General features: G+C 42.8%; 1 protein-coding gene across 4 annotated transcripts in view; it reads left to right on the top strand.

Annotated features, from left to right (window-relative positions):
* Nucleotides 1–12,819, top strand: part of LOC106824470 (serpin B8) — a 26,094-nt gene extending 13,275 nt beyond the window's left edge. For all 4 annotated transcript variants that reach the window (XM_070512891.1, XM_070512890.1, XM_070512892.1 and 1 more), the window contains exons 2-7: nucleotides 2,430–2,607; nucleotides 3,919–4,056; nucleotides 5,894–6,011; nucleotides 7,966–8,108; nucleotides 9,710–9,862; nucleotides 11,407–12,819. In XM_070512891.1, the coding sequence (XP_070368992.1) occupies nucleotides 2,440–2,607; nucleotides 3,919–4,056; nucleotides 5,894–6,011; nucleotides 7,966–8,108; nucleotides 9,710–9,862; nucleotides 11,407–11,811 (1,125 nt within the window). In that variant the 5' untranslated portion in view covers nucleotides 2,430–2,439 and the 3' untranslated portion in view covers nucleotides 11,812–12,819. The remainder of the gene's footprint in view (nucleotides 1–2,429; nucleotides 2,608–3,918; nucleotides 4,057–5,893; nucleotides 6,012–7,965; nucleotides 8,109–9,709; nucleotides 9,863–11,406) is intronic.

Below are 12,819 nucleotides of genomic sequence, written 5' to 3'. Positions count from 1 at the left end.
AGCTCCTCTTTCCTCTCCTGCACCTGAGACCCAGGAGACCCCCAAAACCTAATGAAATACAGTTTCAAGACTTCTATAGGAGGCACTTCTAGTCCGCTGGGAAACTGGAAGAAAAAAGATCATATGATGCCCCATCTCTTTAAAAATGAACACAGGCACAGTGACCCTTATCTCTAGGTGGAGTTTCCAGTTCTTTTGATTTTGCTTATTTGCTAATTTTCCAAACTGGAACATATTTATCTTGCATAACTTTAAAATTTTTGACTTAAAAATATACATGCTAGTGAAAAAAAGAGAGGATAATATAAGAGAAAAACATAGCTTATAGGGTCATGGGATTGTCGGTAATGGTTTGTCCTTTTATTTTCCAAAACATCTTCAACTGTAACAGCAAAGAGACTCAGGGAAACCAAAAGGATTTGATGAACTTTAATATTTTAGTAAACAGTAACCCCGGTTTCTATAAGGTTTAATAGTGTAGGGGAGGAAGACAATTCCTCAGTCCTCTAGGTCCTTCTGGCTGGTCCAAGAATTAAATTGATATGAGACAGAATAACCAGAGAAAATGAAACAAAGTTTAATAACATGTATCCATGGGAGGAACCCAGAAAAACTGAGTAACTCACCAGAATGGCCAAAACCACCACCTTAAATACCATCTTTAGCTAAAGACAAAGGCGGATGTTGGGGGCAATGGTTTGGGACTTCAAAGGAGAAGAAGGCAATTCACATGGAGATGGAAAGGCAAATGTTTGGTAGACGGAACTTTGATAAGAGTGGGCTTAACAAGGACCCTCCCTGGCTACTATACCCAGAGTTATCTGTGGTGATGGCCTGTCCTGGGGATAGGCCTTTTATCTTAAATTCTTTTAGGCCATTAGGGGGAAGGTCAAAGTTTCTTGCAGTCTCTTGTCCTTAACCTGAGACACATTTTGGGGTGGCCAATTCCGATCCCCACCATGGACATAAGCAATGCAGAACTTATAAGAACTTGCTAAAACTATAATAATTAATAAATTGTAATAATTTTTACAACTTGGAGCAAGGTGCCTACTGAAGTTTCACTCCAGTCCTCCCACAGGGACTGGGAGGGTAGGGTGCTATCTCGCATGGTCATTACAGTTTTAAAGGGATGATTCCCAGAGACTGAGAGAGACGGTCTGGTCCTGGGCTATCAAACAGGAAAGAGGCTTTTCAAAATATTTACATCTCAAAGAAGCAGAGAAAGAATTTGCAGTGACAGGTTGTCTAAAGTAAGTGCTCTAAGGCAGGGCAGATTAGGGCGGCGAGGCAGGAAGAAGCTGGTCTGAAGTTTAGTCCAGCTGGAGGGAAGGCCAGGCGGGATCCAAAATCCGGGCTCTCATTCAGTGTTTGCCTGAGGACTTGACATTTGGGCTTCATTTTTTTTTTCTTTTTTGAGGAAGATCAGCCCTGAGCTAACATCTGCTGCCAATTCTCCTCTGTTTTGCTGAGGAAGACTGGCCCAGAGCTAACATCCATGCCTATCTTCCTCTGCTTTATATGTGGGACGCCTACCCCAGCATGGCTTGCCGAGCAGTGCCATGTCCACACCTGGGATCCGAACCGGCAAACCCCAGGCTGCCGAAGCAGAACGTGTGTGCTTAACCACTGTGCCACCGCGCTGGCCCCATGGGCTTCATATTTTATATTTCTGCCCATGGGCTCCCTTTGCAGCTCCCAGGCCAGTTTAAGCAACTCTGGTGGAAAATGGTATATTTTTTTGGTAGTTCCCCTGACTGAAAATAAATTTTGTGTCTTCCAGAAGCCCATATTTTAGGTCAGATCATCCCAAACAAACCCTCCAAATCTGTTGAAATTCATCCAGCTGTTTTCAGGTGACATGGTAACAGAAATGTCATTTTTATTTATTTGGTGAAGAAGATTGGCCCTGAGGTAACATCTGTGCCCATCTATCTCTATTTTGTATGTAGGATGCCACCACAGCATGGCTTAATGAGTGGTGTGTAGGTCTGCACTGGGGATCTGAACCTGCGAACCCCTGGCTGCCAAAGTAGAGCATGCGCACTTAACTACTATGGCACTGCTGGGCCGGCCCCAGAAATATCACTTTTATTTACAGAGAGTTATTTATGATTCACAGAACATTGTTTGTAAATTATACTAGAGACACCAGACTGAGGGAGAACTAGCAGCAGTAGGGGGTTTTGTGTAACAATGAAGAATTCAGGCTCTGGAATCAAACTATGGGTTCTCCCATCTCAGGATCCTTAATTCAGTCACATCTGCAAAGTCTCTATGGCCACAAAGCTAAGGTGGTCACAGGCTTGGGGGATTTGACGTGGGTGTCTTTGGGGGTGCAGTTATTCTGCTGACCACACCCAGGACCCCTGACAGGGGTGCTAATGACTAGGTGGTTGATGGGCTTCTATGTTGTGCTTTTGATACAGACTTTCCCTGATGGATGATCTCTGTGAAGCAAATGGCACTTTTGCCATCAACTTATTAAAAATGTTGGGTGAAAAGGACAACTCCCGAAATGTGTTCTTCTCTCCCCTGAGCATCTCTTCTGCCCTGGCCATGGTCTTCATGGGGGCCAAAGGAAACACCGCAGCCCAGATGTCTCAGGTACGCATGCCTCTCACAAAGGAAGACCAAGCACATGCTTCTTTCTGTGCTTCCAGAAAGCTGGGCTTTTCATACCTCACCCCAGCTGCTGAAGCCACTGTGGCTGGTGGGTCGGTGGGGGGCACTGTGGTGAAGGACGAAGGGCAGACACGGGCAGAAAGGTAAATTCTGTGAGACAGGGAGTCTCCCCTTAGTGTTTATGGGAGAAATCAAGTCATTACTTTATTTCCTCTAGATAAAACATCAATATGCATCTTTGATAAGTAAGGTAAACTATACTTCTGTCCTACAAAAAGGCCAAGAAGTTCAACTTTGTTATATTTCAAACTTTTGCTAATATTATATTTCAAATTGAAATGCAGCTGTGCAAATGAACTTTTTGTTAAATGGGCTATTTCTAGTGTACATTTATGCAGAAGTGGAAGAACGCAACACAAATGTGGACTCTCTTCTGGAGTGAGTTAGAAGGAATATATAATCTGATTGATCTGAAGTGGGTTATGTGCAAACTTAGCTATAAAGGAATAGCGATAATACAAAGGGAAGTAGTCCTTAACCTCCTCGTGTCTTAGTTTCTTTGACTCTCTGGTGAAAGTGTCCCAGATGATTGCCATATGCATGTCATGTTCCCAGTAATGTCAGGGGTGCGGGGACCCTCTCCAGAAGTGCGTCCATGGCTGCAGTTGAACCCCTTGAGGTTGTTTCTTCAGCTCACTGGCGGAGTGAGGCTCTGGACTGGGGTTATTAGGAGATACAGGAACAACCTTAATTCTCACTCTGACTTGACATTTAAATCACAGTCTGGTCTGGAGAACTGTAAATTGCTGGTGAAACATTTTCGTGTTTATCTCTGCTCATTCTTGTATTCCCTGGGTCAGTTAGATACATCCCAGTATGGATCTTCTCTGCTCTGTCTCCTCCTGAGTTCTCACACGCTGCCTTCCTGGCCTGGATAACCTGCCGGAGCACTGGTTTTCACCCCGGGGGCCATTTTGCCTTCCCAGACATTTGGCAACTTCTGGACTGCTTTGGTTGTCCTAACTGAGAGGTGCTACTGACATCTAGTGGGCAGGGCCAGAAATGCTTCAAAATATCCCACAATACACAGGACAGCCCCCACAACAAAGTATCTGTCCCATAATGTCAGTAGTGCCAACCGAGGTCAAGAAACCCCACGCTAGACAGTTAAACCAAACTCCTTTTAAGATAGGCTCCTCTGAGATTTTCAGCACCGAGATTCATTCCGAGATGGCTCTTTGGGGGAGTAAAATGGCAATGTTAAAAGTTGGTGTCCTTGTTTTCTGTTACCAGGCACTTTGTTTGAACAAAGGGGGAGATGTCCACCAGGGTTTCCAGTCACTTCTCACAGAAGTTCACAAAGCCGGCGCTCAGTGCGTGCTGAGAATGGCCAACAGACTCTTTGGAGAGAAGACGTGTGATTTCCTTCCAGTAAGTTGTACTCACACATTGGTGAAAAAGAAATTGAAAATAAAATAGAAACTACAGAAAAACAGAGATAAAGTATATCTCTACTGCCTTAAAAATATGCTTAGAATTCTACTTCTGTAATTATCATTTTGAATTCTATTGTGGTTTCTGAATTATGTCCTTTTTTTATTGTTTTTAATATATTCTTCTGGGATGTCAGTCTCAATATGTCCATCTTTCTGCGCCCAGACCTGCTTCTCGCCCTTGATCCCCGTCCTGCAGTGACCACATGGTCCTGCATGTGTACACAGCTCCTCTCCAGTCTCCCCTCTGGTTGTGGCTGTTCCTGCAGAGCCAGCATCTCAAAGTCTCCTAAATTTGTCCCCTCTTCTGAATCACTGCCATGTCACCTGGCTCCAGACTCTTATTGTGTCTTCTACACTGTCCTTTTGTTTCCTAACTGATCTCTGCAAGTCCAGCCTGGTCCTTCCACACCGCTGACAGAATAGTCTTTCTAAAATTAAAATCTGCTCATAAAACTGAGGTTTTAGATCTGAGCAGTTCCTATTTACTGCAGCATAAAATTCCAAAGTTCTCTAGTCCAGTAAAAGCCTGCCATAATTCAATAAGTGAGGTCCAAAAAATGATGCCACATCATTTGCAGTGAGATTAATAAAATGATCAAGGCAAGCCAGGCCACCTTATTGGCTGGCAGTTCTAAGGATTATAGACTTATAATTATAAGAATCAAATTTGTAACTTGATTGTAAGACTCAAATATACCCTCTCCTGGCTACTGTTGGGTGCTACCCCATGGAGGTTGCCTGTATGGGCTTAAATATCATTGGAGATGATTCTGGATCCTTCAGTTGGCTAAGTCTTCTAGGATAAACACCAGTGATTCCAGGCATCTCCTGGCTAATTGATGTTCATTTTTGAATGTCAGCCTAATCTTTGGTTATTGTAATTGAGAAATACTGGGGACACAGGGGGAACCCTCCTCCTTTCTTGGTTGCTTGGCTCCTCCTTCTCTCTACATCTTCTTTCTTCTGTAGAAACTAAAATATTTGAGAACAGGAGATGGGCGGAGGATGGGAGCCAATTGCCAGGCATGGTAGATCTGAAACCAAGTTTTCGTGAGGTGAGTTATCTTTGGGTTGTAATGTATTGCATATAAGGCCCTTCCTGGTGTGACCCCAACTTACACTTCAAGGCTCACCCCCTACCACTGTATTTTCCCTAATCCACTACACAAACACACACACTCACACAGTGGTTTAGGCCTGTCACATTCCACTCCTGGAGGACCTGTAAGATTTCTTAATAATCCAGTTCCTCTGTGAAGCCTCCAATCATTCCACAAATATGTTTCAGACACTGTGTTTGGTGCTGATGATACAAAAATGAGTAAACAAGAGTTAGACTGTCTAGTGGGGGAGAGAGAAAATCAGACAGAAAGTCAAGATGGAGTTTAAGTGTTTGCCGGGGATGTTCATGGCTGTTTTGTGCATGGCTGCCACCATCCATGTTTTCCAAACATCTTAAGACTATCCGTGTATATACATTGTTGAGACTGTCTGTGTACCTATGTGGTTGAGACTGTCTGTGTTTATATGTTGTCTCTCTCAGCAGACTGGGAGCCATCTGAGGGCCAATGTCACTTCTTCACCCTGTTTCCAGCACCTAGCACAGTGCCAGGCATAGCATCTACATGTTTTTGTAATTGCGTGAATGAGTCTTAAAGTGCAGGATGACCCGTGCGAGTGTTTTTACTAGAAACATGTTAAGAAAAAAAAAATTTTCACACTTGGAGGAACCTTCGCCAAGTAGGGCTAAACTTGGTATTTTGCGTCTATAGGCCTTTAAGGAATCCTGCCAGAAATTCTATCAGGCAGAGCTGGAGGAGCTGTCCTTTGCTGAAGACACCGAAGAATGCAGGAAGCACATAAATGACTGGGTGACAAAAAAGACGGAAGGTGAGAGATTGTCATTTCAGAAGACTATTAGTTATGGAGGACAGAGAGCTGAGACTGGCGGGGGTGTGACCTCTCTGGTGTTGCCACAGTGACCCCATAACCAGTGACCTGTTTGTGTTTGGTGGGTTTTCAGGCCAGCAGTGTGATTCTGTTATTTTTCTTGGGCTTATGAAGTGGTGATTTCTAAAAAATACTTAAACCTAGTGTAAGGAGCTGAGACCCTGTCCCCTCTGGACTGTGCTGGAAAATCCCTGAAAAATGCTTCCTCTTTGGGACCCTGTTTAACTTCTATCTGGGAAGCTCCTTGCCATTCTCTGAGGGCAGAATGACACTCAATTCAGGTTACAGCTGAGACAGGGCAACATTTCTTGTCGTCTCCCTGTGGTGATGTGAACTGCTCTCATTTCATCCGCAGCCCTCTCTTTCCCTCTTAACTTGGCAGTGGATAAGTTTGCTTTCAGAGCGTGACCTTTTTGAATTTGCTCCAGATTCTTTAGGTGGAGCTAATGTGGAGCCTGTGGGGTCTTCTGTCTAGTCTACATTCTGTCTCATCAGAAATATTTCTGCCAGTTCTTGGCTAGAGCACAGAGGAAAGGGGCATGCTCTTAAGCACTCTAAATACCTAACATAATTTTGAGACTTCCGAAAGGTGGGGAAGTCGAATCACTTATTTCTTCATGTGCCTACCCAGCACTCCTTACATCATTGGTTCAATCTTTATGGCAGACCCAGTGTGTATCAGGCAGCAGTGGCCACAGTTATACTGAAAGCCAATAGAATAATGACCATTGGAAGGAAAGAGCCTTTCACGTTTTCATATATCATATGTGCAGTGGTCTCTCACTCTCTGGTGGATCTGGGAAAACCAGAAGCTTCTCTACACCTCACCCTCCCTGCACCACTCGCTTCCCCTTCATGGCTGCTCACGCTTTTCCCTCCGTCACACTGACCACCCACGTGTTTTCCTCAGATGTTAGAGCTGGAGGGGATTTGGGATCTCCCTGTCCCCACTCTCGTTGGACAATTCAATTTGGCCCTCTTATTGCATCCGCCTGATTCCTTCACCCCATTCACTCCGTTCAGGAAGCCCCTCTCTCTCACTTACAGGTCTGTATTCACCTCACTCTTTGAAAGTCTCTTCTCACCTAAATGAGATTTGAAGGTTGACACAGAACAATGATTCTCAACCAGAATCAACCTCCAGGTGACATTCGGCAATGGCCAAAGACAGTTTTCGTTGTCACAATTGGGGTAAACATCCTACAATGCACAGGACAGTCTCCACAACAAAGAATTATCCAGCCTGGAATGCCAGTAGTAGTGTGGTTGAGAAATTACGGTGCCAAAGTTGAGAAGCTTACAGTTAGAATCAAGACTCTTGGGTTATTTTCTCAGCTCAGACACTTGCCACCTATGTGACCTTGGCAAAAAAGTCAGGCAAAGGCTCGGAACCTGAATTTCCACATCTTTAAATTGAGGGCAAAATGGTAGTTGACCTGCCTACTTCAAGATTGTTATTTAAGGGGCCGGTGCACCAGTGTAGCGGTTAAGTTTGCACGCTCTGCTTTGGCAGCCCTGGGTTCACCGGTTCATATCCCCAGCACAGACCTATACACACTTATCAAGCCGTGCTGTGGCAGGCATCTGACATATAAAGTAGAGGAAGTTGGGCACAGATGTTAGCTCAGGGCCAATCTTCCTTAGTAAAAAGAGGAGGATTAGCGACGGATGTTAGCTCAGTGTTAATCTTCCTCAAAAAAAAAAAAAAGATTGCTATTTAAGAACAAACAATACACTGTGTGTGTGTGCACAGCACTATACACCATCCCCCAATTCATCAAGGATTCCAGACTGGCTCTCAACCAAGTCTCGGCTTTATATGTCGAGAGGATTTTTGTAGAAGGATGTTTATTCTCCGCCAAATAGCAATAAACTTCTCTCATGTTCTTTACAGGTAAGATTTCAGAGATACTGGGTGCTGGGACAGTCGGTCCCCTGACTAAGCTGGTCCTCGTGAATGGTGTATATTTCAAAGGAAGGTGGAATGAGCAATTTGACAGAAAGCACACCAGGGGAATGCGCTTTAAAGTCAACCAGGTAGGGAAATATTTTCCCCTACTTTCTTAAAGTAATACACTGGGAGAGATTGTGAATGAATGGAAAAAAATAATTTGGTTCACACTATATTGATTCTTAATCTAGTTCTGGATGAATTTCGTGCTCGCTATATATCTTATTGGAGAGAGAAAAGAGATCTTTTATTAGAGAGGGGAAGAGGAAAACTAAAACCATTTTACATTGGTTAAAGTATTCTTGGTCAAATAAATCTTCTCTCTCTGCTTATATGGTTTGGATTGAAGAAAGTTTCTTCTAAGCCTTGGAATTATGTTTATGTTGTACTGTCACTGTCTGTATTTACACAAACGCCTTGTTGCCATGTCAGTGACAGCTACACCTATTTATTGGCTTAGCATTCAGGGCTATACAAGTCCAAACACAAGAAAAAATGTGTTAGCAGATGTTCAGGATAACTTTGTTTTTATTTATTTTTGGGTCTTTTTTAAAAATAAAAATTGTATATATTTAAAGTGTACAAGATGACGATTTGATATGCATACAGTGAAATGACTGCAGTCAAGCTAATTAACATATCTTTTCCTCACAGTTACCATATTTCTTTGTGTGATGACAGCAACTGAAATCTACTCTCTTGGCAAATTTCCAGTATTCATACAGCATTACTAACTGTAGTCATCATGCTGTACATTAGACCTCTGGACTAATAAGCCTAACTTTAAAAGACCTTTCTGGGGCCAGCCTGGTGGCATAGCAGTTAAGTTCGCACTTTCCGCTTCTCAGCGGCCCGGGGTTTGCCAGTTTGGATCCCGGGTGTGGACATGGCACCGCTTGGCACACCATGCGGTAGTAGGTGTCCCACATATAAAATAGAAGAAGATGGGCATGGATGTTAGCTCAGGGCCAGGCTTCCTCAGCAAAAAGAAGAGGACTGGCAGTAGTTGGCTCAGGGCAAAAAACCCCACTTTTCTCCATTCACTTTCAAATATGATAATAGCTGGGGTCAATAGCTATTGGCGTGGAACTTGACCCCATCAACTTGATAACAGCATATTACACAAAGATATAAAAGTCTAGAATATATCTGATGCAAGCTTTAAAAATGCTAGACCCTACACATCTTGTCAAGGTCCCCCCTCCAAAAAAACCAAAGCCATAAAGCCGAATATATTATTGAGCAACTTTTCAGAATAGAAATGTCACTCCCTATGGCCCGTCCATCTTTTCTAACCAGATCCTTCACTCAAAGGCCTGAATATTAGTTTAATTCTCTTCCTATCTTGGAGAAATAACTTTTCAATGTAAAGTCCCTGAGAGTCCTCTCTTCACGTTCTCAAAAGAGAAAAAACACTTCTTCCAAAAGTAACATAATGTGTTTTATGTCTCTGAATATTCATCAATTTATTCTGTCTCACCTGGTGATACTTGACCTACTGGGTCAATAGCATGCTGTACTCAACACTAATAGGTAATAATGTAGATTTTACATTTATCAACATAACCGCACAGAAATCATAATTCTCTTACATGTACCCAGGGGTTCTGCAAATTAGACGTATCTTATTTTTAGTAAACTGTGCTCATTTTTCAGTAATCTGATTTTAGTTTCATATTTTAATTAGGAGAAAAAGACAGTGCAGATGATGTTTAAGCAAGCTAAATTTAAAATGGGGTATGTAGACGAGGTGCACACCCAGGTGCTGGAGCTGCCCTACGAAGGGGAGGAGCTGAGCATGGTCATTCTGCTGCCTGATGATGACACCGAGCTCCCTGTGGTAAGCTTTGGCAGTGAGTTTGAGTGTCTGTGGACCCAGCCTGAACTCCAGGTCCAGCCACCGCATAGCATTTGAGGAATTTCCAATTTAGGGTTATGACAAGGAGTTCTGGATGAACCCATTGCAGGTCTTTTGGTGAATATGTTTATGCATTTTGTTGCATATTTATTAAGGAATGAGGACAAATTTTAATGAAGCAAAGAAGAGAGAGTTCCCAAAATATAAGAACATTATTCTTTATTCTGAAAGGGGGGGCTAGTGATTGAACAAAACTGCTGGAAAAGGGTGGGGATTGAACTGGGCAGTGTTTCTGAAATGTTAATGTGCATATGAATCTCCTGGGGATCTTGTTAAAATGCAGATTTGATTCAGGGGGGTATGGCCTGAGATTTTGCATTTCTAACAAGATTCCAGGTGATGCGGATGCTGCTGGTCATGGGCTACACTTCCAGTAGCAGGAGTCTAACATATAGGTGAGGAATTTATCTTAGACAGGAGGAGAGGCACATCTTTCCATGACAGAAAAGGAACGGAGTTCAGGATGAGGGAAGGTAAATTTGTGAGGTGGGAGATAGAGGGCCAATAATATGCTTGTTACCTGGCTCTCCGGGCCGTGGGGGAAGCCTTCATTTATAACTTTGCTGATTCCTGTGGTGTAAATACTCCCACCATGACTGTGTTTAGGCTACCAAGGATTTAACAATTGACTCTCACCAGAGATGCAAGCCACTGTCAGCACACCGGTGCACAGGATGTTGAGGGTAGGGCCTACCTGGTTTCCCTGGTTTCTCTATGGCATCAGGAAGCTGGTGGCATAAGTCAAGGATGAGATCTGTCATGGTTACTTAAGAAGAAAATTAAGAAAGTCTAGGAACAGAGCTGACATCCAAACAGCTGTCACTGGAGAGGAGTACTCACCTGGGCTCCAGGTGGTAATGGGAAGGGGGAGACGCAAGGGCAAGCCCCCTCTTCCTCCTTTATTTCTTCCTTGTGGATAAACAGAATGAGTGATGGGTCTTGGAGGTTTCGAACCTAACTCCAGGACAGCCAGAATCCACAGTCCTATTGAATTCCCCATTCCTGCTCTCCCGTCCCCAGAAGCCATGTCTCCCTTCCTGTTCAGGTGATCCCTGATTTCCCCCTCTTTCATTCATCAGAGTTCTGAGCCATGCTGTTTGTCTGTCTTTTGTCAATCTCTTCAACTCACAGTAATGTGTACTGCATGAATATAATCAATTGGTTATGAGAATTTTCTAAATGAAAAAACATTTGAAATGAATTTGGTACAGATAGTTAAAAAAAAACAAACTCTATCCCTGTCTCAAGTGTTTTCTCACTGTTTTACTCTTGTTTCCATAAAACAGGGAGAAAGATGAAAATTTGAGGGAAAATCTTGGTGTGTTTACGAGAGGAACTCTCTCTGTAGATTGTCTTGGAGCACTCACCAGGACTCACCATCTAGGTCGTGGGAGAGGGGTAACGAGTTGGGTGGGCACCAGGCTATTGTCACCTAGATTTTAAGATTTGACTCTTCCTTATTTCAGGTGGAAAAAGCACTTACATATGAGAAGTTCAGAGCCTGGACAAATCCAGAAAAGATGGCTAAGGATAAAGTTCAAGTTTTCCTTCCTCGATTAAAGTTGGAGGAGAGTTATGACTTAGAGTCTTTTCTTCGAAGTTTAGGAATGACTGATGCTTTTGAGGAAGCCAAAGCAGACTTTTCTGGAATGTCAACCAAGAAGAACATGCCTGTGTCTAAGGTCACGCACAAGTGCTTTGTAGAGGTCAATGAGGAGGGCACAGAGGCAGCCGCGGCCACTGCTGTGATCAGGAACAGCCGGTGCAGCAGAAGTGAACCAACATTTTGTGCAGACCACCCTTTCCTTTTCTTCATCAGGCATCTCAAAACCAATAGCATTTTGTTCTGTGGCAGGTTCTCTTCTCCATAAAGAGGTGCAACTGCTGTACATAGGCTCCCTTTCCTTCTGCCCACCTGGCCTTAATTCAAATTCCGTGTGAGTAAATTGGGCAATAGTTTGAGCGCCAAAATAAAGTGTGTGCACCTGGGATGGTTGTGAATGTCTTTACTGAATATTCTACAGCCGTTGAGAATAACAGGGTTTCTGATGCGTGAAGTTTGGGGAGCTCCTGCCTCTCGTGGACTCTGCTCTCATCTGCCGATCATAGCATGGCCAGCTCCCTTCACAGTTGGTGCCCATTGTTTGTGGGAATCTTTAGGAGCAAATCAAGGATTCACAAACCACCCTCTAAATGCTCTTCCACCCTACATGGACAATTATTTCTTCCTTTAATGTTTGATAGAATTCATCAGTGAAGCCATCTGAGACTGGAATTTTCACTGTGGGAAGGTTTTAAACTAATTTCTTTAATAGATACAGGACTATTCAAGTTATCTGTTTCTCCTGGAGTGAGCTTTGGTACCTTGTGTCTTTCAAAGAGCTTGTGCATTTTGTAGAGTTGTCAAATTTAGTGGCATAGAGTTGTTTATAATATTTCCTTATTTTTCTTTAATATCTATAATATCTGTAGTGATGTATCTCTTATTCCTGATATTGGTAATTTGTGTCTTCTGTTTTTTCTGATCAGTCTTGCTAGAGATTCATCAATTTTATTGATTTTTCTCAAAGAATTAGCTTTTGGGTTCATTGATTTTATCCTTTGTTTTTCTGTATTCTCTATCATTGATTTTTGCTCTGAACTTTATTATTTCCTTTCTTCTGATTACTTTGCACTTAATTTTTCTACCTTTTTTATTTTTTTCTTTAGTTTTTGAAGGTGGAAACTGAAGTCATTAATTTGAAACTTTTCTTGTTTTCTAATATAGGTGTCTAGTGCTATAAATTTTCCCCCAAGGACTGATTTAGTAGCATTCACAAATTTTAATGTTTTCTTTCATTTTTTGTTCAGTTTGAAATACATTGCAATTTCCCTTTTGA

Source organism: Equus asinus, chromosome 7 (genome assembly GCF_041296235.1).
Source record: "Equus asinus isolate D_3611 breed Donkey chromosome 7, EquAss-T2T_v2, whole genome shotgun sequence".
In the NCBI taxonomy this organism is placed as follows: Eukaryota; Metazoa; Chordata; class Mammalia; order Perissodactyla; family Equidae; genus Equus; species Equus asinus.
The sequence above is the reverse complement of the archived record's forward strand: the minus strand, read 5'-3'. Positions and strand labels throughout refer to the sequence as shown.